The 24,825-nt window shown below is 36.8% G+C and overlaps 1 protein-coding gene across 1 annotated transcript; it reads left to right on the top strand.

The window, feature by feature from the left end:
- Nucleotides 1–103: 103 nt before the first annotated feature.
- Nucleotides 104–22,463, top strand: CLDN16 (claudin 16). Its single transcript, XM_059163142.1, is given in 7 exon segments — nt 104–338; nt 341–382; nt 384–524; nt 12,134–12,236; nt 16,398–16,562; nt 19,544–19,735; nt 20,534–22,463. Coding segments are annotated over 7 exon segments (921 nt in total). The 5' UTR covers nt 104–194; the 3' UTR covers nt 20,668–22,463.
- The last annotated feature ends 2,362 nt before the right edge of the window (nt 22,464–24,825 follow it).

Raw genomic sequence — 24,825 nt, 5'->3', positions numbered from 1 at the left:
GGCGTCAGCATGGGGTGTGACCCTTCTTCCTTCTCTCCGTCTTGGCCCTGGCACGTGCCTCGGGTGACCATCATTTCACATCAGCTCACAGTCTGGGCAGAAAATGTTACCAGGTCTCCTTTTCTCCCCAACCCAAAACACACTCAGCACTTTGACTCACCTGGCTTCTGATTGGAGGCTGGGTGCTTTGGATAATGACCTCCAGGACCCCTCTGTGGGTCACAGCCTGTTCGCATTACTCTGACCACAACTTAAGACGTCTGCAGTGGGGTGTGAGGAAAAGTAAAAGCCTGGTGTTTTCACATTCCCAGGTAGCAGAAGCTCAGAAGCCTGACAACGTTCCAGCCACCTGAGTGGGCCCAGGGCTGGCAGCTGCCCATGTGAACCTTCCAGATAGGCTGCTCGCTAAAATGAGGGATCTTCTTCAGTACGCCGCCTGCTTCTTTGCCTTTTTCTCTACTGGGTTCTTGGTTGTGGCCACCTGGACAGACTGTTGGATGGTGAATGCTGACGATTCCCTGGAGGTAAGAAGTCAGCACCTTCTTTTTCTGACCCAAGCCTGTCCGAACTTTCTCTCAGTCCCACTGTCTCAGGACACTTCAGGGCTAATGAAAGACATAATAGCCAACATGGATGGACTTTCTCGTTACTGAGTCTTACCTTATAAGCTCATTTAATCATCACAGCTAATGAGGTAGGTAGTGTTGTTATCCCATTTTATAGATGAAGTAACGGAATAATCCCTCTTTTTTTCATCAGGATGAACTCACATAAAGGTAATCACATAACCCCTGTCACTGAACCCTCCAGAAACTCACCTCTTCCACTGCTGCATATACTAAATTGAAAAACATTCCAGTGACACCCTTTCTCACAACCAAACACTTTCTAATCTTGGTGATGGCATTATGAGTAGCATGAGAGCCTCTCTTAAAAAGTGATAATGTAAGAAATTGAGTAATCAAGCTCAAGGTATATAAAACTTACCCAATTACTATGCAAGAGAAGAATGTTATTTCAAGGAGTTTGCAAGTAGGAACAAGTACTCTGAGGGAGAACAAGTCTTTCCTGTGGGTCTCAAAGTACAGTGACAGATATGGATTTATAAAACCCTCTCAAAAACAAGCTGTTCTTGGAAGCCAATTGTTAAGTAAGAAATGAGTGAGTGGTTCACATTTCAAGCATTTTATTTTTCTTACTGGAGAAGCTTGGAAAGAAGCAATTTGGAAGTTTACAATAATTTCCTGTGGCTAGAGGAATCTGAGAGAGGTAGAACTGAGCAAAATCTAATCTTCAAAACCAACTATGATTCATTAGTAAGGCTTCAAAAAGTGTAGGTAAGAAAAAGAAACAGTATATCAGGAACTCAAAAACTATATAACAACCCAATCTGCTTTCTTATGTACATCCTGAGGGGAACAATTTGTTCTAACAAATGCTATAATGTCACCTCTATGAAGTTTAGGAAAGATACCCAAGAGCTAGTCTCTATATTTTTTTCTTCTAATTTTATTTATTAGACTCTCAAGATGAAGTTAGAAATGGAAAGTAATAATCTTTCTATTTTGATGTGTATTATTTTTGCATTTATTTATTTATTTACTTATTTATTTTGCTTTTAATTTTCTTCTGGCTTCTACGTGGCATTTCAAAACTAACGGGGTTAGTTATAAATACTTTTTTAGAGTCAGAAACTTATGTTTCTGAAAACTATGATAGAATTGAAACACTGCAAAGAATGTCTGCTATATGCGAGTCCAGTGATGTATTTTATCTGGCTGTGCATGTCAGTGGTGAATGAGAAACACAATGCCCTTTGAGCGGTGCTCAGAGAAAAGCGCAGATAAAAATGTCTTCTGCCGTTAGTCCCAGAATCTAGATGGCCAGAAGCAAGAGATTAATTTAGAAATATGCTGACCTAGAGCACATTCAAAAGTAATTTTTTACAAATATGCAAAATCTTATCTAAAAGCACTGTTAAAATATTTTCTAAAACAATTTGAAAATCTTTCTGCTCAAGTTGACAGTATTACTAACTTCACTTGATAAGAAATGGAAGTTTAGAAAGGGTCAGACCTTGCTGAGAGAGATTGAGAGTCCTGGCCTTTAAAGCACCTTCTTGCTCTGATTTCAGTATCCAACCAATTTGCCATCTGCTCTGTGTAAGAACACTGCTAGTTAAAATGAATGGAACGAGCAGCCCAGGTTATGCACCTCAAGTAAATCCTTGCTAATCTTGGAGAAGAGTTAGTATTTTTTAGCTTCTCTCTTTTTCTCATACTTGAGACGTATTACACACACATTTCTCAAAAAGCCTCGACATTAAAACAGAAACAAATGAGGCCTCTTCTCTCCAACAATCTCTTTATTTATCAATATTTTTTAAAGGACATGGCTCTGTGGTATTAATTGCTCCCCCAATTGGCTGGCATATAAAGGCATACAGTTATCCACAGATTTGGGGGTTCCAATCATCGCTGTCTCAATTCTACTGTTCTCTCTCCTTGCTTCCTTTCTTACGGATGTATCATCTTTGGTCCTTATTAACGTCTTACTTTAAGCAACTATTGGACAAAAGTGGACACACAGAAGTGATTAAAAAAAAAAAAAAAAAAACCTACCCATGGAGTATTTAAATACAAAGGAGTACTATGAATTTTGAGCTCCGTTAGCTTTGTTAATCTTCGAGAGTGATGTAGGCGTCAGAGTTGGAAAATAGATTTTACAGTTCAATTCAACATAACGAATATGAAATGGATGGCCTATAAAAAGTATTGCGCTGATCCTACCAGGGGAGGCAGAGATAAAGTGAGAGTGGGTCTTGCCTTCCAGGAGTGGACATTTAGTGTGGAAAAAAAGATAAACACGACACTATAATGAAAGGCATAGGCCAGTTCATGTTTGAGAAAGAAATGAATAATATACCATTGGAGGAAAAAAGATAGAATTATTATTTCCCATTGGGGACATTGAAGCAGGCCTCAGGGAGGAAAAGGCATTTGAGCAAATCCTCCAAAAGATGCAAAGGATTTCAAAAGGTAGAAATGGCAGCAGGGGACTTGCAGACCAGAGGACACATTGCCAAAGTAAAGAATGAGTAAAAGATCAGGGCTCGTTAGAGGATGAAGGTGAATAACCAAGGCCACGAGGCAGAAAAAGCTCAAATATTTTTTTGTCTTACTACAGAATCCTAAAAATAGCATAAAATATTATTCTGCCTTACTCAGGCCTCCCTTGAAGAAGGAAATTCTTTGCATGAAGTAAAAACATTAGGAACAAAAGAAATGGCCCAGGACTGGCACATTTCACAACCCTAAACCAGGGACAGCAGCAGCCCGAGTCCCCAGCCTGGTCCTTCATTACTGATTTCCCTGTGTTTCTCGGAGGACCCACATGCCGGACAGAACTTGGGCTTTAAGATCATTCCAGCCTGTGTTCGCGTCTTGCCTGTGTTCCACTGAACAAGACTGGACTCCGTCTTCAGCCCAGTTTCTTCGATTAGGAAACAAAGTCAACTGCATTGTTTTAAAGTCCTTTCTCTGTCTTCACATTCTTTAATAACCTCAGGACTCCTTAACTTTGGTCTGCAATCCTGGAGATGTAGCCAGTCACTGAAGGACTGACGGTGTTTACAGCCTCCCCCCGAAACTTCTACTAGGAATCTATCGCGAACATTCTCCATTTCTCTGTCACTTCATATGCCCACCCTTCCTCTCTCCCGTGCTCCTTGTCTCCTTATTTATTTCTTCTTCCTGTCCTTCCCTTCATCCTCTTTTTTCCCCTTCTTCCTCCCTCTGTTTTCCTGTTTCCTTCCCTCTCTCTTCTATTCCGTATGCTCTTCCTCTCCTTACTTACACTTTTTCTTTCCAGTCATTTTCCTTCATCTCTGCTTCCTTCCCTTTCTCTCTCCCTTCATCCCACAAATACTGTTTGATATCTCTGTCCATCCGGTGCTGTGATGGGTAGAGGTTAGGAAGGAAGATGTAAGCTAGATCTACATTAGGTTGCTCCCAGCACGCTGGCGGGGACAGGCAAGTGAGCTGACAGTTACAGTATGGTGTGACACATGCCATCATAACTCAGAACTTCGAGTGGCCAGCTCGCCCAATCTCAGATAATGGGTAAAGGCAATCCAGAAGAAGAAATACCTAAACTAGGACTTGAAGAATAGGTGGGTGAGGGAGAAGTCGTAGGGTAACCCCAGCCTAGGAAGGAGGATGGGCAGAGATCCAGATACGAGAGCAACATTTGTGACTTTGGACTGCCTCAGCACCGTAAGAATTTCCAATGTAGGGAGGAGAATATAGGAGCTTGATCCCAAAGGCTTTGTGTTCACATAAAATCAATATCTTACTCAGTAGAGAAAGGTGCTTCACTGAAAACAAACAGATGCATGTGTTTCACAAAGATCGATTGTTCTGGCTACTTGTTGGGGAATGGCTGGAATAAGTACATAATGTGTAGGGAGACTAACTAGGAGGTCTTCGCCATAGAACAGAAGGGAAGCTCTGGTGGTTGGACTAGTGAGACAGCAAGCATAGGGAGGCATGTGAAAACACGGGAAACTAAAGAATTCCCATCGGCAGGATTGATAATTCCATGTGGGGAAAGGAGCTGATTCAAGGGAGAAGTCAAGGCTGAAATCCACTGAATCATTTTTAGGCAGCTGGAGGAATAATAGGGTTACCAAGAGATTAAATAGAAGAAAACTAGTCTCTATACAAAAGTCATCAAGCAGCAACGTCCCTGGACCATCCCACTATTCTTTTTTTCTTTTTTCTTTTTTTTTTTTTTTTTTTCATTTAGATTATGATACAGCACCTCAAGGGGACCCAGAATACAATGCTTTATAGTGAGGAAGTTATAGGTCCAACTTGATGTTTGAGGACCTGAGATTAAATCCCACACTGCCGGGAAATACCTGCATGCTTTTAAATTGCAGACATTTAAATTGCTATAAAGCACATTTCCTCTTCTGTAAAAGAGTAATAATATGCACATTATAAGTGTCTTGTGAGGATTAAATGAGCTTGTGAACCTAAAGCATTTACCACAGTACCGGGCAAACACAAATCAGTCGATAAACAAGAGATATATTATTGTCTATTTGCAGTTTATTGTCTTGTTTTTTGTTCTGGAGGAGGAGATGACATTTTGTATGATGTTCACTGAAGGGAGAGATATGAGATTTACGTTCTATTCCTGTTTTCACTATTGATTCTCTTGGAGAAATTTTGTTTACTTCTCTGAGCTGTGATTTGCCCATTTTATACTTATGACTGCTCCTTTTTTGTCTAACCAGGGAATAAGGCAGACAATAGAGACAAAATAGGATATGGTACCCATTGAATATATTTTAAAAAGAAAAATAAATTGTGAATTAATTATATTGTTAGTATGTTACCTCAATTAGAAGATAGGTAGTTCTTCATTATCCACATTGAAATTAAAAAAATAGTTTCTTCCAAAGTTACTGGCCTTTCAATTATCAGAGGGAGAGAATGTTTTCACAAGATTTATCCATTTTCAGTTACTCTTGTGTTAATTATTTACTGAGAAATTGCTATATACCCAACATTATTATGATTAAAATTTTATTACCTCAAATGAAAGTTTCTTATATTTGTATTTACTTTATCCCCATAACCAGGTTTTCTTTCCTCAGGGGTTTCTGATTACAGGAATAATGCCACAGTTGTTTTAGACATAAAACAAATATTAAAATTATTATACATGGCATATACTTTGATTTTTTTATGTAGTAGTTTTACTTTTCAACTCATTGTGAACTCCTTCAGCAGACACTGGTGTCTACGCATGTTCTCTTGTTCATCTCACGACCTCCTACTGCACCAACTTCCAAATCATGGGAACTTGTGATTCCTGTGAATTAATTGGGCACATATGAAGATGCTTGGCATATTTGTGAAAAGAATAAATAAATGAAGGAAATGTAATGTCAAGTGATCTTTGGAAATCACACACTGAGCCATAAATGAGAAACATCTCTGTAGGGAGACCACCACCTTTTCCTAGGCAAGATTTTTTTTTTTTTTTAACCTTACTACAATTTAAACTTTTTCAAGACAGGGGCTTGGTTCCTCTTTTTTATAAGATAGGAATAAAAATCAAATTCCCTGGGATGTATAATAAGATTGGTGAAGAGTGTATTCTGGCCCAGAGAATAAAACTTTCCTGCCTGGTGTTTCAAATAAAGACAGAAATGAAGAAAAGGAGAGAGAAAAAAGTAAATGAATATTTTATTATCATTACTCAACGTACATTGTGATCTGTCAGGACTGACGTAGCCATCATCTCAAAGTTGTGAAGGCATGCTCTCATAAACATTCTAAAATGATTAAACATGTGACTTAAACAAATTAAACAATAATTGTTAAAATTGAAATATTTAGTAGTTCAAATATGTAAATTAGGTCATATAATCCGGAAGGCCACAAAAATTATATTTTGCCTACTAAGTATGCATTATCTCATTCTTGCCTTTTACACCTTTGGCTAGTCCTCCACCAATAAGTAGGCAGAACTAAACCAAATGTAGGTTAACAGATAAATCCATGGCACCTAAATGGAGAAGAAAAGAAAAGTAACATTTTATGCTTATTTTCTAAAAAGATTTCATTTATTTTTTTGACAGAGAGGGGGAGTGCAAGCACAGGGAGCAGGAGAGGGAGAAGCAGGCCTCCTGCAGAGCAGGGAGCCTGATGCAGGGCTCTATCTCAGGACTCTGGGATCATGACTCAAGCCGAAGGCCGATGCTTAATGACTGAGCCACCCAGGCACCCCTATTATGCTTATTTTAATCTTGTTTCCTTAACATTATGAATACCTGTTTTGAGTTCTTTAAAACCCAATATAGTAAGAAAAATAATATAAAATATTCAAACAAAAGTTCAGAACCATAGTATAAAAAATTCAAATGACTTTCATGCTCAGATTGAAATTGTTTCCAGTCTTAGTAGTAACACCTGCTACTTACTGTAGTATTAAAACTTTTGCATCTTAATAAATATATTTAATTAAATACTAGAAACAGGTAAGTTGCATCTTCAGTGTTCAAGTACATTAGCAGAAGAATGCCACAGTGATGTGAAAAGTATAAATTCCTCTAGTATGCGGATGCAAGATAGTTTTTAAAATAATATATTTTCATGACTTATTCTACTGTTCATACTTCCTCTTCTATGTGTTATATTTACACACGCATCCCACTGGATAATCTAACATATTAACAAAGAAAAATCTTATTTGATAGTGGTCAGCCCACAATAAATATTTACTAAGCCTATCATGTGTATGTGTGTGTGTGTGTGTGTGTATGTATGTTTGTACATATATATTTTTTTTTCTCCCACGAAGCTGGTGAAAAATATATGCCAGTAAATAAAAATACTTTTAAGTTTCTCTAATTTTCAAATGATAGAGAAAATACTTGGAAGCAAGACAAACACATCCAGAACTACAGGAAACATAAGAAAGTAGGCAAAATTGTGTGTTGCTGCTCGTAAATATTTCTGGAGTGATAAAGAAAGAAAAAAATGGCAAAGAGTAGGATAGAGAAGCCTTAATGGAAGGCTGCTAAAGAGAAAAGAATAAGAAATCCCAGGATTAAGGAGCCAATTTAGGATACCATAAATTCAACAGGGAAGAGGCATTGTCGATATAGGTTCCTAAAGCTTTCTCTGAGCGGTACCCGGCTTATCCTGGGTCCTGTGGTAAACACTTCCCAGAGCGAGTTATGGAGATAGGGTCCAGGCTGACAGCAAGTCAGCATAAACTCTGTTGATAAGTACTAGTTCTTTGACTCTCAGATCAGCTGTTTTGTCTACTCAGTCAAGCCAAAAGCACAGATTAAGCATCGACAATGCATATGGTGTACCAGGCAGAGTTCAATTGTCAGTAATGTGTGTGGATTTGGAAAATTGACTGACTTTTCTTTTCTCAATAGACATCTATTCAGCATGTCTTATGTTTCCAGCAGGCGGGTCTGTATGCTCCCTGCAACAAGGAGCCACACCTGTCTTGGTCCCTGCTGTATCTCCAGCATTTCGTTAATCTGTTCACTGATACATGACAGACTCAATGAATAAGGTCTGAAAGATGACAACAGACAGACACAATAATGCCGTATTGTAAATACTACAGAAGGTGGACAAATTATGGCATGGTCTAAGAAGAAATTGACTCCTGCTGGAGAAACTGGGAGAACTTCATGGAAGAAGGAATGTCTTTGAAGTGGGACTTGAAGGATAGGTAGAAATTTGAAAATTTGAAGGCGAAGGGAGATGTTCTCCTTATTATACGCCAGGAGCAGGAAAGTTACATGCTGCTGGGACCTGGGTAGCCAACATCCAGGTTTGTGAGCACAAATCCCACCTAACGGCAGCAGCCACTCAGTTGGTGCTAATTGTTGTTATGTGGGACTGAGGAGTCCGGGTGGCCAGAAGGACCAAGTTTCCAACAGAAGCCAGAAATCTGGACTGTTCCATAAGATCTCTGTGTTTTACTATTGCAAGTAATTAATACTAAGAGATTTATACTGGCCTCATGTTTGTACTTTTATTGTTATATTTTAGATAAATTGAGTTCTCCCCATTGAGGAGATAATCTGCTCTTCACTCCAAGATTAATAGATATTCACTGAAAAAAAGTAGAAATTCCTCTTGTACCATTATCTATATTTATTAATGTATAAATTGCATGTTAAAAGAGTAGGCTTAAAATTGGAATCTTCTATTTTGAATGACCCTGTAAGATAAGAATTATTAGCTAACATTTTGCATGTTTGCCCTTTAAGAAAGGTTAACCATAATATTTTAAGCCTCAGTCTGCTTTTTAAACAGCATCTTGTCTTAAAACTTTTAAGAAGTTAGATTTACTTGCCTTTTAGGAAATTCTTAATAAGCGGTTGTGAAACACAGGGATAAGTAAGTGAAGATTATATATTACAGACAAGGGGGGCTTTCCTAAATATGATTAATAATATAAAATCTTTTAACCTTGTCTTTTGTGCACAAAGGCACCTTTAAGGGTGTCTCCAGTAAGTGCTATATTAACACAGAAGTTTAGTTAATTACAGCCCCTATTCTCACGTACCTTAACTGAGTGTGAATACCAAGCAATTGCACAGTGTGCCCCTGAGCATTAATACCTAATGAAATTGGATTCCTTGTTTCCTCTAATGAGCTCATTGCTTTTCTAAATATGGTCATTGCAGGTAAATGATCAATAGCCTTGGAAATGACACCACTGCTGGATTATTTTGCCAAGAGACACTTTTCTTAGTGTAAAATGAGAATTGTCACATATCTATCACAGGTTCCTTTCTAAATAAGCTTACTTATAATGATAAATACCACGTTGGATTGGTTGGCTTGTTTTCATGGCTGTTAGACAGCGGGAACTGTGGATAGTCCGATTGTAGAGCAGTGATTTTGAATCCACATAACCTAGCTCAGGTTGGAATCAACTGGATGCAGTATGTTCCTGTTAATCGAGACACTGAAGGGCAATAAGCTACGAGAAGGCCTGTTTTCTCGTATGGTCTAGCAGTTCTCTACCAAGCATCTCTAGTGTATTTGTTTCCTAGGGCTGCCATAACAATTTACCACAACTTGGTGGGTTCACACAAGAGAAATTTATTCTCTTCAAGTTCTGGAGGCCACTTTGAAATCAAGGTGTTGACAGGGTTGTACTCCTGAAGACTCTAGGGGAGAATCCATCCCTTATGACTTCCAGCTGCTGGAAGCTGTTGGCATTCCTTGATTTATGGCAACATCACTTCAATTTCTGCTTCTGTGGTCACATTGCCTCCTGCTCTGTGTGTCCCTCATCAAGACACTTGTCATTCAATTTGGGGCCCATTCTTGTACTTCATTACATATGTAATATCCCTCTTTCCAAAAAAGGTCACATCCACAGGTTCTGGGACTTAGGATGTGGTCATCTTTTGGGGGGCCCTCGTTCAACCCATTATGTCAACCTTTCTTCTTTTCTATCACTGTTAGTGAGTAATGTTGCACACAGTCACTACTCAGGTTGTTATAATGTTTAAGTACTTTACTAAGATCATTTATGAGCAAATCATCTATATTATGTATATGTTATTAATTCTTATAGCTATCTTAACACCATCTCCTTTATACACATAAGAAGACCGAGGCTCAAAAAAAGTAAGAAAGATCTTACCCAAGGATCCAACACACCTTGTTAGTATCAACTTAGATTTAAAGTCTATACGTTTTTTACCCATAGCTTAACTTGCATACATATCTAACTTGAGATGCTCACATCCTTCTTTAGAAATTGATATGTTAAACGTCACAAGGTGGACCTTCTTTGTTAAATTTGTAGTCCCTGTGTTTCCTTAGGCATATAATATTCCTAAACTCCAAAATAGCCCTTCAGATTTAACCTTAGGAACAGTAAGCCAAAGTGAGGTTTTGTAGAATAGCCATAGGATGATATTAAAGTTTGGGCTTAACACTTCACTCAAAGCTATCTTCCAATTTCCAATGCCTGCCGGAAAGGGATTTGGCATTTTTTAAAAAATGGGTTTTTAAGTATACCGCAGGGTTTAAGAGCAAACACACAGACTGCTGTATTTGAGTCCTATCTCCTCCACTTATTAACTATATTTTCTTGGGGTTATCACTAACCTTTCCTGTGCCTCATTCTCCTTATTTGTGAAATAGCTGGAAATAATTGATATCTCACAGGATCCTTTGACAAATAAATGAAATCGTAAGATACGTAAGTAGTAACTGCTTCATAGTATAGACTCGATGTAAATTTTTAAATTACCAATTAAGAGTATTTTCCATGGAAAGTGATAATAGAAGCACAACACTGAAATTTGTGGTGGTATGGCAAGCAGTGCGGTTTTATTTGGTTCACAACACAGCTCATGGCTTCAAGGCAGAACATGGAGCAGAGAGGTTCAAAGCACAAATACTCCTGATAAGGTTTGCTTTTGCAGATCAAAGTGTTTTATGTTCCCTTCTTCCTTCTTTGCACCAGTTATGATCTCCCTGCTTTTGCATTTCTCTTCCCACTCTATGGTTTATTCTTTCTTTAAGGAAAAATTTATGTTTTGTTTTCTGAGATAATTCTTGGTTAACTTGTACTAAACTATTCCCAGAATTCCCAGGTAATGTGAATCTGTAATTGAATCAAGACAAACAATCATATTAGCTCTGTTCCATATGCATGAGCTGTGTCAGGAATATTTGAAACTATTTTCCTTTGGCATGTTTACCATTTTAAGAAATCTATTGTGAAAAAGAAAAAAAGAAGAAACCTATTGTGACTTGCAGCCAACAGATAAAGTAAGGAAAGGCTGGGGGCACTGATATCTTTTAGCTCTAGGTGGACACTTAGAGTCATCTGCAGAGTTTCTAAGTGAAAGTGGCTTATGGCTGTCAGACGGCATGAAATCAAGGCTCAATTGCTCACATCCATCTCATAGCTTAAACGTTTGTAGTGCATCAGTGGAACAAAGAGGAAGCAGTTGTGGCTCTTCATATTTGATTTATTGTTTTCTTAAGTTGTAACTTTCTTTGGCAATTATTGTCAAATTATGAACTTTGTATATCATAACACCTTTCTTCATGGAACTCAGGGTTTATGGTGAGCAAAATTTAATGTACATTCTTAACAGACTGAGGCTGCCAACAGTTAGCAACCATTGTTTGATTGATTGATTGATTTTTATGTATTTATTTATTTTTTTTGATGAACATGTGTCAGCACAAGAAAGCCAAGAATTGTCTCCCTTTTAAACTACGACTCCATGATGGAACCAGTCATAGACACTTGTATCTATCTAATTGTGATTTTATCTACATTGAGCACCACTCCTCCTGCCCCCCACCTCTGACCCCCCACCCCCATCAGGAAGTGAATTCATTTCCTGGTGGGGAAAGCCTTTAGCTGTTAGTGCTTAATAGAAAATACTCTAAAATACATTGTGCTTGTTGTAAATGAAATTCAGATCATAATTGCAACCACTGTACTGTACTATCAAATGCACAACAGCTAAGGCCTTCCTTTGATGGAGGGGAGCTGAAGGGTGTCTGCGTGAGCTGTTTTGCATGGTGTCTTCTCCAACATTTAGGTGAGCACAAAATGCCGAGGCCTCTGGTGGGAGTGTGTCACTAATGCCTTTGATGGGATCCGCACCTGTGACGAGTATGATTCTATACTTGCTGAACACCCCTGTAAGTATGCCTTAGACAAACCCCTTGTCAGGGAGAGGGTATCAAACAACACTGAACTTGGGTTTCCATTGCGTATTTTTGGTTTTTTTACAGTCTATAGTAAAGTTCTAACTTCAGAAGTTTTGATTAAAACATTTATTTTATTTCAGAAATGTGAATTGAAACATTTTGAGCCTATTTTATCTTTTTCCATGTATTTATACATTCCTTTAGGCTAAAAATATTAACTTTTTCATCTCTGCTGCCCCAAAGGGCCTGGCAGAGCATCTTACACACAATAGACTTAAAGTATACACTTTTAAAATTGAAATGGATTCTTCAGGGTGCTGTGATTTGAGGATTAGAATCCACAGATTAGATGAAAAGTGTTTCAGAGATGTCTTTTAGGTGTGACTTAAGTCAAATAGGAAGTTTACAGTAATTCAACAGGAAATTTGCTGAGAAAGAGAGAAGGTGGAAGTAGTGGGCAGAGACAAAGAGGCAGAACAACAGACAGAAATAGATAGGTAAAGAGAAACACACAGGCAGGATCAGGGAATAAAAACATCAGTATACCTGATGATGCACAGTTAGCAGGTAGGGTAAAGTCCTCTCCTTCATCCTCCTGACCCTTAGCTTTAAATTTTGATCAGGTGTTAGCAAGACCCACGTTTCTGTGAAATAAAGATTTCAGGGGCGCCTGGGTGGTTCAGTCGGTTAAAGGGCTGCCTTCTGCTCAGGTCATGATCCCAGGATTATGGGATCGAACCCGCACTGAGCTTTCTGCTCAGTGGGGAATCTGCTTTTCCCTCTCCCTCTGCCTGCCGCTCTGCCTACTTGTGCTTTCTCTCTCCATCTCTCTGTCAAATAAATATATAAAATCTTTAAAAAAAAAAAAAAGAAGAAGAAGAAAGAAAGAAAGAGACTTCATAGATTAAGAGGTGTTACCATTGATTCTCAAAGTTTTTCTCCATAGCATTTATTTACTTATTTAGAACATCCAGTCATGCCAAGAAATACCAGAGCTTTTGTTAATGCTAATTGGTTTCGGTCTCTTTCAAAGCAGAGGATGGGGTATAGCAGGGAATGGCAACTTCCTTTTCAAGTTAAATGAAAAGCAAACCCTTGGAATGTGACTTTTCCCCTGGATGGCTATTTCAGTCCAGGGATAAGCACTTAAAAGGAGCAGTGGTCGAAAATATCTTCTTCTGCTATTTAGGATTTGAGTGTTCTTTAACTGAATTCCTAAGGCCCATATTTCACTTTTTTTTAAAGACCTGTTAATTCTTTCTTTTTCCCTCCTTGAGCTAACCTAATTCTACCTACAAAGAATCATGATTTGATCCATAAGAATGCAAGTTTATGTGGACACTAGACTATTCCAGAAATGTAGTGCTATGGTGAAAGCGATTTAAAAAAAAAAGGTAAAATATTTAAAATTTTGAAATACATTATGTACATTTATGCAAGAATAACAGAAAATATTCATAAGAGTACTGCACAGAGAAAACTGCTGTTTATATTTTAATATTTCTTCTTTTAATCATTTGTCTATACCATCTCACCTTTTTAAATATATTCTTACCTATTAATTTCAAATAATATCTTAAATATTCATCACTTTGATTTTAAAAATTCTATCCTATGCTTAGACACAAGATGAAAATGTATTCTAAGAAAATAACATAACTATACCTTCTAAGTTAGGATATTACCTGAGATATTTTATTTTTAGTCTTTGATATCTTTTATAGAATCATAATTAGATAACCTTTTCCATTTTCCTGTAGACCAAGGGTATACAGACTCAGACAATTTTTTTTCAGGACTCCTGTTGAGTACGCCCTCCCCAAATCAGAATATTTAACATTCTCATTTAACCAGCAAGATCTCAGACAATTCCCAGAAAGAAATTCCTGGCTGGTTAGTATTAGCTATCTGCCTGCAGAACTGCCCTCTTAGAACATGGGCTGACACCATGGGCATAAGCTGGGGCGTTCCACAGAGCATCAGAAATCATACTTTGGAGGCCCCTGGGTGGTGCAGTCAATTAACAGATGGACTCTTGGTTTTGGCTCAGGTCTTGATCTCAGGGTCTTGGGATCGAGCCTCACGTCAGGCTCTGAGCCCAGCAAGGAATCTGCTAAACTTGTTCTTTCCCTTTCTCTCTGCTCTTCCCCATTCTTTCCCTCCCTCCTTCTCTCTCTCTCTCTCTCTAATAAATAAATACAAAAATCTTTGAAAAGAAAGAATGAAAGGAAGAAAGAAAGAAAAAAAAGAGAGAGAGAGAGAGAGAAAGAAATCATACTCTGTGTGGGATCGAGTGTTAGAGAGGGGAAAACCAGGGCCATGATTTTAGAGCATCCAATCCAGATGGCAATGCTGGCCTTGTTGGACCCAGATTCTAAAAGGAGACTTAAAAATATTTAAGGAAGGCCATCCAAAGTGTGGGACTGCTTGGCTTGGGGTGCTGAATAGGAGACTCACTTGTATATATTATTCAAGATTGTTGAAATATAAAAACTGATACTACCTCGTTAGTTACATCTTTTTCACTTTCCTGAATTTTGAGAAAAATAGACTTTTGATTTGACCTAAATTAGAAATTTAAGTTTAATTTTTTTTTTTTTAATAATGCCACCTTTTAAGATCTTAAATATTCACCTATTAATCAGGTAGAAGTTGGGGGTCCTGGGTGGCTCAGTCAATTAATCGACTGACTTTTGATCTCAGCTCAGGTCTTGGTCTCAAGAGGTGAGTTCAAGCCCCATGATGGGTTCAACGCTGGTGTGGAGCCTACTTAAAAAAAAAAAAAAATCAAGTAAAATCAAGTAGATGCTGATTTTTTGCATTAATTTCCTTTCTTAGATGGATCATAAAAATATTTTTTTATTTTAAATAAATTGGCCATATTTTATAAGCAACATATTACTAAATAAGCCCTAAATTTATCTCACCATTGAGCAAAAATTATTTAAAATTCCAGGAAACTGCAATCACTATGAAAATGAAACATAATTATTGCACCATCAAAAGAATAAATTGTATCACTTCTCTAAGAGCTAAAATAGCAGTAGCTTTGACATTGTGTAATTAACCCTCCGTTTGTGATAAAATTTTCCTATTTTTATTTTTAAAATTTTTTTAAAGATTTTGTTTATTTGAGAGAGAGCATGAGAGAGAGAGAGAGAGATCAGAAGCAGCAGGAAGAGGTAGAGGGAAAAGCAGACTCCCCGCTGAGCAGGGAGACCAATGTGGGACTCAATCCCAGGGTGCTGGGATCATGATCTGAGCTGAATGCTGATGCTTAACTGACTGATCCACCCAGGTGCCCCAAATTCTCCTATTTTAAATCTAGCATGACTATGATTCACAGCTCAACAGTTTTCACAGTTGAGGATGCTTCCATTGCAGATGATGACGACTACTACTAGTCCATTCTATTTACCTAATATCCTCTTCCCTGGACCTTCTGCCATATATTCTCAAGTGGCTATAGTTTTCAGTTTTGCTCAGTTGACAGTGCAACGTTGACGGCTTCATGTGGAATGTTGGCCAAGAAGGATCACCACCTGAAAATGAAATGAAAAAGAATAAGATCTGGCTTCTAGATATAGTGTTCTACTAAATAACAGAAGCTCCTTCTCCTTCTAAAAACCCACTAATGGCTCTCACCAACCTGAATTGACAAGTTAGTTACATGTTGAAGCATTTTATTCTGCTCCCTATACCGTATTTTAGCCAGTTATTGAGTACATTTTTAAATAAAACTTCAAACAAATGCAGTGATCATTAATTTCTTAAATATTTACTGGGGTAACTTCTGCAGAATAGATACTCTACTTTCAATCCAGCATTCACCTGTAATATTTGTCAACGAGACTCATTCCAAAACAGGAAATAAGCAAGGAAATAGTTATTTAGTCTACATTATATGCCAGGCATTTTTCTAGGGGGCCAGCAGGACTAAGTAATAATCAGTGCTTAAACAAATAATAATATCAATAATCTCATTATATTTTTGCATTTTATGATAGCATTCCATGTTCATGCAGATTTAAAGTCTAATTCTTTCAGTGGGCATGTATCAATGTATGTGATTATCTGTTTTGGATGCACCTGTGTGCCTTAACATGTTTCCTTCCTCTGACCACAATGTAATCACCTGTCCTGATCTTCCAGTGAAGCTCGTGGTAACTCGAGCATTGATGATTACAGCAGATATTCTAGCTGGCTTTGGATTTATCACCCTGCTTCTTGGTCTTGACTGTGTGAAATTCCTCCCTGATGAGCCATACATCAAAGTCCGCATCTGCTTTGTTTCCGGAACCATATTGCTAATAGCAGGTACTCTCTGCACTAGTGGTGGGGGTAGGAATGCTTGTCATTGATCTTGAAATGAAGGAGAAGGGTGCTTGTCGTCAAGCAGTTCGTTTGAGGAACATATATGATCTGCTTTTCTAGATTACAGGTAAAAAGAGCACATCCACCAACCCTACTTCCTTTAGCTGTAGAATTAGATAATTAATTTTTGTTAATGTCCCAAAGCAAAGTTTATTGAAGTCCTTAAACTTTAGTCCTTAACCATTTAAAAAGTTAAAATGGTGAAAAAAAAGTTACATAATGCTTAAAATAATTTATTTTTTATTATTATTTCTGAAATTAAATTCTAAAGTAAGTCTCAAACCATCCCCTCCATACCTGTACTCACTCCCACCAATTTTTTTTTGTTGTGAACTAAATTGTGCCAAGTCCTATGTTAGACTTTTCTCATGTGCCAGGCCATTTGATCATAAATGTAACAATAAAGCAGATTATATCTCCACTTAAGAAGCAGATGAATAAATGGAGTCCTGAAGGCTAATAAATCAAGCATGACTAATAAACAGTCAAGAAGCACTTTACATGGTGTTTATTGATGGAAGAGCAACAGTGATATTTTACTGTCATTAAATTCAGTTTAGTCTTCCTCTGTCACAACATGATGTCTTCTTAGGATCTTAATGCAAGTTGAGAGAAAATACACTGGTAAAATCAAAGTGCAAGAAGATTGAAAACCACTGGGCACAACCCTCAGAGAGATAACCATCATTTTTTTTTTTTTAAGGTAGAGCCAAAAGCTAGCAAAGCAAATAAATGTATGTGGGAATCTCACCAGGCAGTACAAGTTGAATGGATAGGGATTTGGGAACTAAAAATGCTTGGAGAGGCACCTGGCTGGCTCAGTCAATAGAGCATGCGATCTTGATCTTAGAATGGTGAGTTGGAGCCCCATGTGGGTGGCAGAGTTTACTTAAAAAAAAAGAAAGAAAGAAAGAAAGAAAGATAAATACTTAGAGATATACATGTGTGATGTGTGAGTTTAGCAACTGGTCTCCTTTTCTTGATTTGCAAAATAAGGTGAAGCCTCAGTCATCATACCTACTCTGAACTGCTGTCTTGAAGATCCAGTGTGGATGGAATAAGCACATAGCAGAGAGCCTAACCCAGCACACAGTCAAAACTGTGTGAAGTTTTTCACACACACATTGAGTCAAGGCTGATGATCCTTAGGTTGTATTAAAAAGCCACAAGAACTTAGTAAGTTTTCCTTTTAAAAAACTTTTTTTTTTTTTATTTTTCTAATTTATTTATTTATTTATTTATTTTTTTAAATTTTTTATTTTTTATAAACATATATTTTTATCCCCAGGGGTACATTATTTATTTATTTGACAGACAGAGATCACAAGTAGGCAGAGAGGCAGGCAGAGAGAGAGAGAGGAGGAAGCAGGCTCTCCGCGGAGCAGACAGCCCGATGCGGGGCTCGATCCCAGGACCCTGGGATCATGACCTGAGCCGAAGGCAGAGGTTTTAACCCACTGAGCCACCCAGGCGCCCAAGTTTTCCTTTTTAAGACATTTATTCCCAGGTCTAGTCTAGTGATAACATGGAGCCTTTGTATGTAAAAATGTGTTTTACTCAACAAATGAAAAAAAAAGATCATTTAATGCTATATAATTTTACTCCAGAATACTTTTTGAAATATCGCTAGATATACCATTTTTTATTAAAAAAATAAATGAATAAATGAAAGCAAAGACCAAAACAAAAAAACAATGAATTGATGGGGAAAATCCCTACAGGAATGGCTAAAGGAATGACAAAATTAAATTTTTATAGATGGCCAAAGGCTTGGAAGCATGTAGTATGCCATATATATTGTATATAAAATACTAATTTTATGTCTAAACTACTAATGCCATACACATGATATGTTACATATAAGTATTTATGGCATACTATTTTCATATGAAATTAAATATATACATATTTCATATATACATATCTCTTTGTGTGTATATGTATAATTTTTCATAATCTGTAAATTTCATAAAGGAATTTCCATATTAAACTTCTAGATTATAATATTATAGAAAATATGTGGTAATTTAAACTGTTATCTGAAGGTTACATGTTCATGATCTGGTCCTTCTTAAACTTCTTGCGTTAAATTACTGGGAAAAGAATGCAATGAAATGGTGAACACTTTTCACATAGCTTTTTGTCCCGTAGTTCCTCACCTTTTTCCCTTGCATCTAATCAGTGATGTACAATTTATACCCTTAAAGTGAAAGGACTCTTGTGACATCATTTCAAGCCAGTCCAATTGTCAGATAGACAATTTTGGGTATTAAATTTTGTTTAAAAGGAACAAAATTTCTTTGTGTAGGGGTGGTAGAAAAGAATTTATTTTAAAGTAAAAGCAGTTTTTACTGAAGTTATTTGTTTTTGACCCCAACACACTAAAATTATTGACTTCTAAAACATAGTTTCCTTATGGGTGCTGATTATGTAGTTGACATAGCTTTAATTGTGGGTCTATGTGGTTGGGCAGAGGAGAAATAGAATAGTCTTAAAGATATATACTTTTAATTAAAAATCAATAGATAATGAATATAGGCTATATATTATTTGTCTTTGATTTTGTGTTATTTCTTTTTTTCCATATTTTATTTTATATAACACTTAAGAAAACGTTGGAAAGAAGGAATTAAAGAAAACCACAATGATCATTTTAACTTTACACAGAGGAAGACTGCATTGTTTAAATCTTTGTATTTCTCTTTATGTATAAACTAATATATAGTTGAGAAGAAATGCAAAATAGAAAGCAAAAGGAAGAAATAGAAGAGGTATCCAAACTTTGAGCTGAATCCTTCACATGAATCCTTCACATCATTATTATCTCTCTAAATTATGCCATGCATTTTGGATAGCAGTCAGATCTCCTTGAATTTAAATTTGGGAAGGCCTGCATTATTCTTAGCAACTTTTCTTTCTTTCAGGTGCCCCAGGAATCATTGGTTCTGTGTGGTATGCTGTTGATGTTTATGTGGAACGTTCTTCTCTGGTTTTGCACAATATATTTCTTGGCATCCAGTATAAATTTGGTTGGTCTTGTTGGCTCGGAATGGCTGGGTCTCTGGGTTGCTTTTTGGCTGGTGCCGTGCTGACATGCTGCTTATACCTCTTCAAAGGTAAGAACAAAATAAAATAACACATTTACATGCCTCCTGTATCAGTCTTCCCAGCCAAATGGAAACAGATCTTACCAGCACAAAATAATGAAGTGGTGAACACTTTTCACATAGCCTTTTGCATACTTGATCCCTACTTATTATAAATGATACATGATCCCTACTTATTATAAATGATACTTTAACAATTTCTGTTGTTTAAGGGCAACTTATTTGTAATATTCATGGCTTATTACCTGGTTAGTGGCATAATGGGTGAAAACAAACAAACCCACAGTTATAGCTACATCCGATATCTAAATATAAAATGATGATTTCAGTGTGTCCATAATCCCATATATCTAACTTCATCTTATCTATTCTATATATATCCAGAGTTAGACTGAGAGCCACGTCAAATAACTGTTGTTAAAAAATGTAATGTGTTTCTAACGGGTCTCTAAAAATATCACTTTAAAAGTAAGAAAAGTCCATCTCCTCATCAGAAAAAAAGAAAGAGAAAGAAAAGAAAGATAAAGAGACAGAAAGAAAGAAAGGGGAAAAAAAAGAAAGAGAGAGAAAGAGAAAGGGGGGGGGGGGAATTACCCAAGTTTTAAATTTAAAAAAAAAAAAACAAAACAAAACAAAAAAACTTTCCAGATGAAAATCTTCAAATTTCTTCTTGGGTTCTTCGTAGATGATTCTGTCTGAGAATATTTGTATTCTTTCCTCTTTATGAGAAGAATGGGTAAAATGACATTTTCTCCCCCAGATTTACTGAGTCTTATTTATATCACGACATTTATCTCTTTCCAACAGATGTTGGACCTGAAAGGCACTATCCGTATTCCATGAGGAAAGCCTATTCAACAGCAGCTGTTTCGATGGCCAAGTCATATGCAGCCCCTCGGACAGAGACTGCCAAAATGTATGCAGTGGACACGAGGGTCTAGAGTGCCACATGTCTATCTGCATGTATGTTACTGAAATAATCAATCAGGATGTTTGGGTTAATCCAGGAACACTTACTTAAACCTCAATATGTTCAACTAAATTAATTGCTCAGCTTAATCAAGCAGTTTGATTCTCCTATCCTGCTCCTTTTCTGTTACTCTCATATTCTCTCTCCCCCTTTCTACCCTCCTCTTTCACAGGCCCTCATACACTTCCCCTGTATTTCCAGGTAAGGTTGCTAGGATATACAAATGTTTGTTTGTGATTTCTATATTGCTATTAAAGATTGTGACATGGTGATATTCAAGTAAAATGACACTCTAAGACTAGAAAGCAACTTTCTAAAGAGGCCAGAGATTCCAATCTTTGAAGGGATTGACAGCCTCTTAGCAAATTTCCTGGCTTTTGGTTCATTCTTTGTGTTCTCATCTGAGTGAGTTATTTGATAACTTGGAAGAAGATGATCCTTTGAAATGTACACTAGTATATCAAACCCTATCATTACTCTGACTGTTAAAATAGAAAAATAAATCAACAGCTTCATATACCAGCCACTGGTGGAATTTAAAGATAAGAAGTTTCCCTTCCAAGCCTGGCATGTCAAATGTAAGTGCTTAATTAATACTAGAGCAGTGACGATTTATTTCTCATTAACGACATAAGAGATCTGTGTATTATTTTATCACACTATAACTTTGCCTATATATTGCCAAACTATTAGACCACAGCAGCGATAGGTAAACCAGAGAGTTCATTCGTTGATTAATTAGACATCCAAAAATGTTTCATGAATACATTATAATAGAATTCACTGATTCAGGTGTCCTCACACCACTGGATCCTCAGCACCCAGGAAAATATCTGACGTGATAAAATTTAACATAGTTGTTGATTGGAAGAAATAAAGACTCACAGCTCTTTAGTGAAAATAAGATCAATTTTTCTCATAAATTGTGTACTTATTTGAAAAAATAGAACTATATATTTAATTATACACTTAAAGAAATCAGTGAATGATTGCTAATGGGATTTTATTCATATTCTAATGTAATCATCTTAATTTTTTAAATGGTAGGTTTTTTAAAAAGTTACATAGTTTAATCTCAGGTTTTCTGATTTCTTATAAATTGCATGAATAGCATTAATACTTTTGCTGTACCTTAAAAGGCTATCCACTGAACTAGAAATTAGTTCTTTGGAAAAATGAAGATTTAGTTGTGAATTTCTGAAGGCCCCCCAAAAAGAAGTGTTTTAAATTTAAAAAGCTAAAATTCATGTGAAAATGAGATGATGAAAACCTAATACATCTATTTATGTTGTTGTGAATGGTGTTCATGACTTCTTTTTACCAGTATTCTCGGGAGAAATTCTAAGCGAATCTTAGAACTGAAAGCAACTGATTAACTTTTATTTCATAGATATAACTAACCATGTAACTGACACTTAAGAAATTATTTGTAGATCATGTTTACTTGTTATATTGGTGTTATTTTATGCAGCTTAAAACTTATTTTTTGTTGTTCTCTTTTTCACAACTTTGGCTTTTAAAATTTTTACTTCTACTTTTATTTAATGAGGTATTTTCTATCATGTTTTATATAGTCTAATAAGTCTTTTGAAATTCTTCTTGGGAAAGGCAGGATAAAATTAATTAAATGACTCATCAGATTTTAGAAATATAAATTTTTCCACCCTGAAAGACTTCATTTGTATGAGGAAATATTTCAGAGGATTCTGGTGATAACTGACAATTATGAATGATTTGAAATTTTTCTCAATAAAAATGTTTTGTATATCCTGGGACTTATATATATATATTTTTTTTTAATTTCTTTGGGAATTAGCCTTTTGTTATTATAGATGTTGTATATGTGCATTGTAGAAAGTTGTAGAACAAAAATAATCAAAAATGTATCTTCCATATTTTACAATATGGCCCTGTGTTCTCTCCACCGAGAGCATCACTCTTCCTAAAACCTCACTGAGTATCTGCATATCCTTCCAGACATTCTACATTTATACACATATATGCAAAGACAATCCCACATATGCATGTATTTCTTTTTAAGAGATAATTTCATATATGTTGCCTTGTAAGCTACTTTTTTTTCCTGTGTAATACTTCTGCTTTTTTATAGCAATACATTTTCATATTATCTAATTCCCTAGACCTATTGAAATTTCCCCAAGTTTTAAAAAATTCATAAGACAACTGGTTTGTCCAAACCAGAATCTGCATTTCCTTTGGTTGGTATGCCCCTTAAATCTCTTTGATTCAAGCCACATGCTTTTTCACTGACTCTGAAAAAAACAAAACAAAACAAAACAATGGAACCAGTTTTCTTTAATTTTGTCCTATCTTTTGGATTCTGTTTTGATGACAGATTGTTTCTCTATGCCTTCTATTTCTAATAAGTTGAAATTTAAATCTGGAGACTTGATGTAATCAAGTTCAAAAGTTTCTAGAAGACACTAAAAGTGTTGTGATAGCGTATCTGGAGATTTAATGTCTGGTTGATTTAGCCTCAGTTATGCTAAAATGACTCACTGGGTTAGGATGATGGCTATCTAATCCATCCGCTCTTCAGTTGTAAATATTAGTGACAGAAGCAAGGGATTATTATGAGTTCTTCTGGAAAGTGTAGGAATATTCCATTCTCCATCAACCATAATAATAATTTTAAAATAACACCTTTAACAATTGATAATCCTTATCTGAATCAATAATTGGTTAGGATTTGTAGAAAGGCGATTTTCTAATTTTATTTTATTTACAACTGTAGTAGAAATTCGTTTATAAAATAAGCCTCCTCTCCCCATCTGAGTCTGTGTAGTTACCATAACCAATCATGTTTCTCCTTTTGCTTAAATGTCTTCCTATTGTCTCTAGGATAAAGGGACAAAAATTTTAACATGATTTTGGGCAGCCAGTTCGTATCAGCCTTGGTTTTGGCTCGGGTGATGGCTTCCATGTCCTGAGAGCAAGGCCTGTGTGGTTCTGGGCTCAGCGCTCCTCTCCCTCTGCCCCTCCCCTCTGTTCTCTCTCAATCTCAAATAAATCAACAAATCTTTAAAGTAGTTCACAAAACTGCAAGCTCCAAAGGAGCAAAACATTTTTTGCTTTGTGTACTGCTCTATTCCCAGCACCCTGCCCCGGGCCTGATGCATCGCAGGCCCTCGGTACCTCTGTTTGAATAAATGAGTGAATGATGATCATGGTGTGGCCTGCAAAAGCTAAGCAGCCTTTGCATGCAACTGACTTGTTGATTGGATTATTCTTACATCATTCATGCATATGTTTGTGCAGTTTGATTAAAAGACCATCTGTGTGTTTTCAAGCATCCTCCAGCATAGAGGGGACCGAGACACAAACAACTAAAGTTAGTGTGCAATAAAATAATTGCTATAGTGTGGGTATGTAGGCAATGGCATAAGAAAGCAATTACTTCCTCCAGAGAGTAAGGGGAGGCTTTGCAGAGGAGGGACATGCTCAAAGGAGACAACTTGGGAGAAAGAATTTTATACAAAGAACAACATGCACAGAGAAAGAAGCAAGAGAAAGCAACTAATGTGCTAAAAATTACAAGTATTTTCATGTTCCTAGAGCTTAACCGGGAGAAGGAGGTATTTTGTTGTTGTTGTACGATTTTATTTATTATTTATTTGAGAGAGAGAGAGAGTGAGCGAGCAGGAGCACAAGTAGGGGGAACTGCAGAGGGAAAGTGAGAAGCAGGCTCCCCGTTGAGCCAGGAGCCAGAGCTGGGGCTCCATCCCATCACCTGAGCTGAAAGCAGACACTCAGCCAACTGAGCCACTGAGGCACATCGGAGAAGTAGGTTTTGATATTCACGAGTTATTTTCTTTATTTTTTTATTTTTTTAAATATTTTATTTATTTATTTGACAGAGAGAGATCACAAGTAGGCAAAGAGGCAGGCAGAGAGAGGAAAGCAGGCTCTCTGCTCAGCAGGGCTCCATTCCAGGACCCTGAGATCATGACCTGAGCTGAAGGCAGAGGCTTAACCCACTGAGCCACCCAGGTGCCCCCACAAATTATTTTTTTTTATTTATTTTATTTTATTTATTTATTTGACAGAGATCACAAGTAGGCAGAGAGGCAGGCAGAGAGAGAGAGAGAAGCAGGCTCCCTGCTGAGCA

The sequence above is a fragment of the Mustela lutreola genome, chromosome 2 (genome assembly GCF_030435805.1).
Source record: "Mustela lutreola isolate mMusLut2 chromosome 2, mMusLut2.pri, whole genome shotgun sequence".
NCBI classification, from domain to species: Eukaryota; Metazoa; Chordata; class Mammalia; order Carnivora; family Mustelidae; genus Mustela; species Mustela lutreola.
This window is presented reverse-complemented; position numbering and strand designations above follow the sequence as displayed.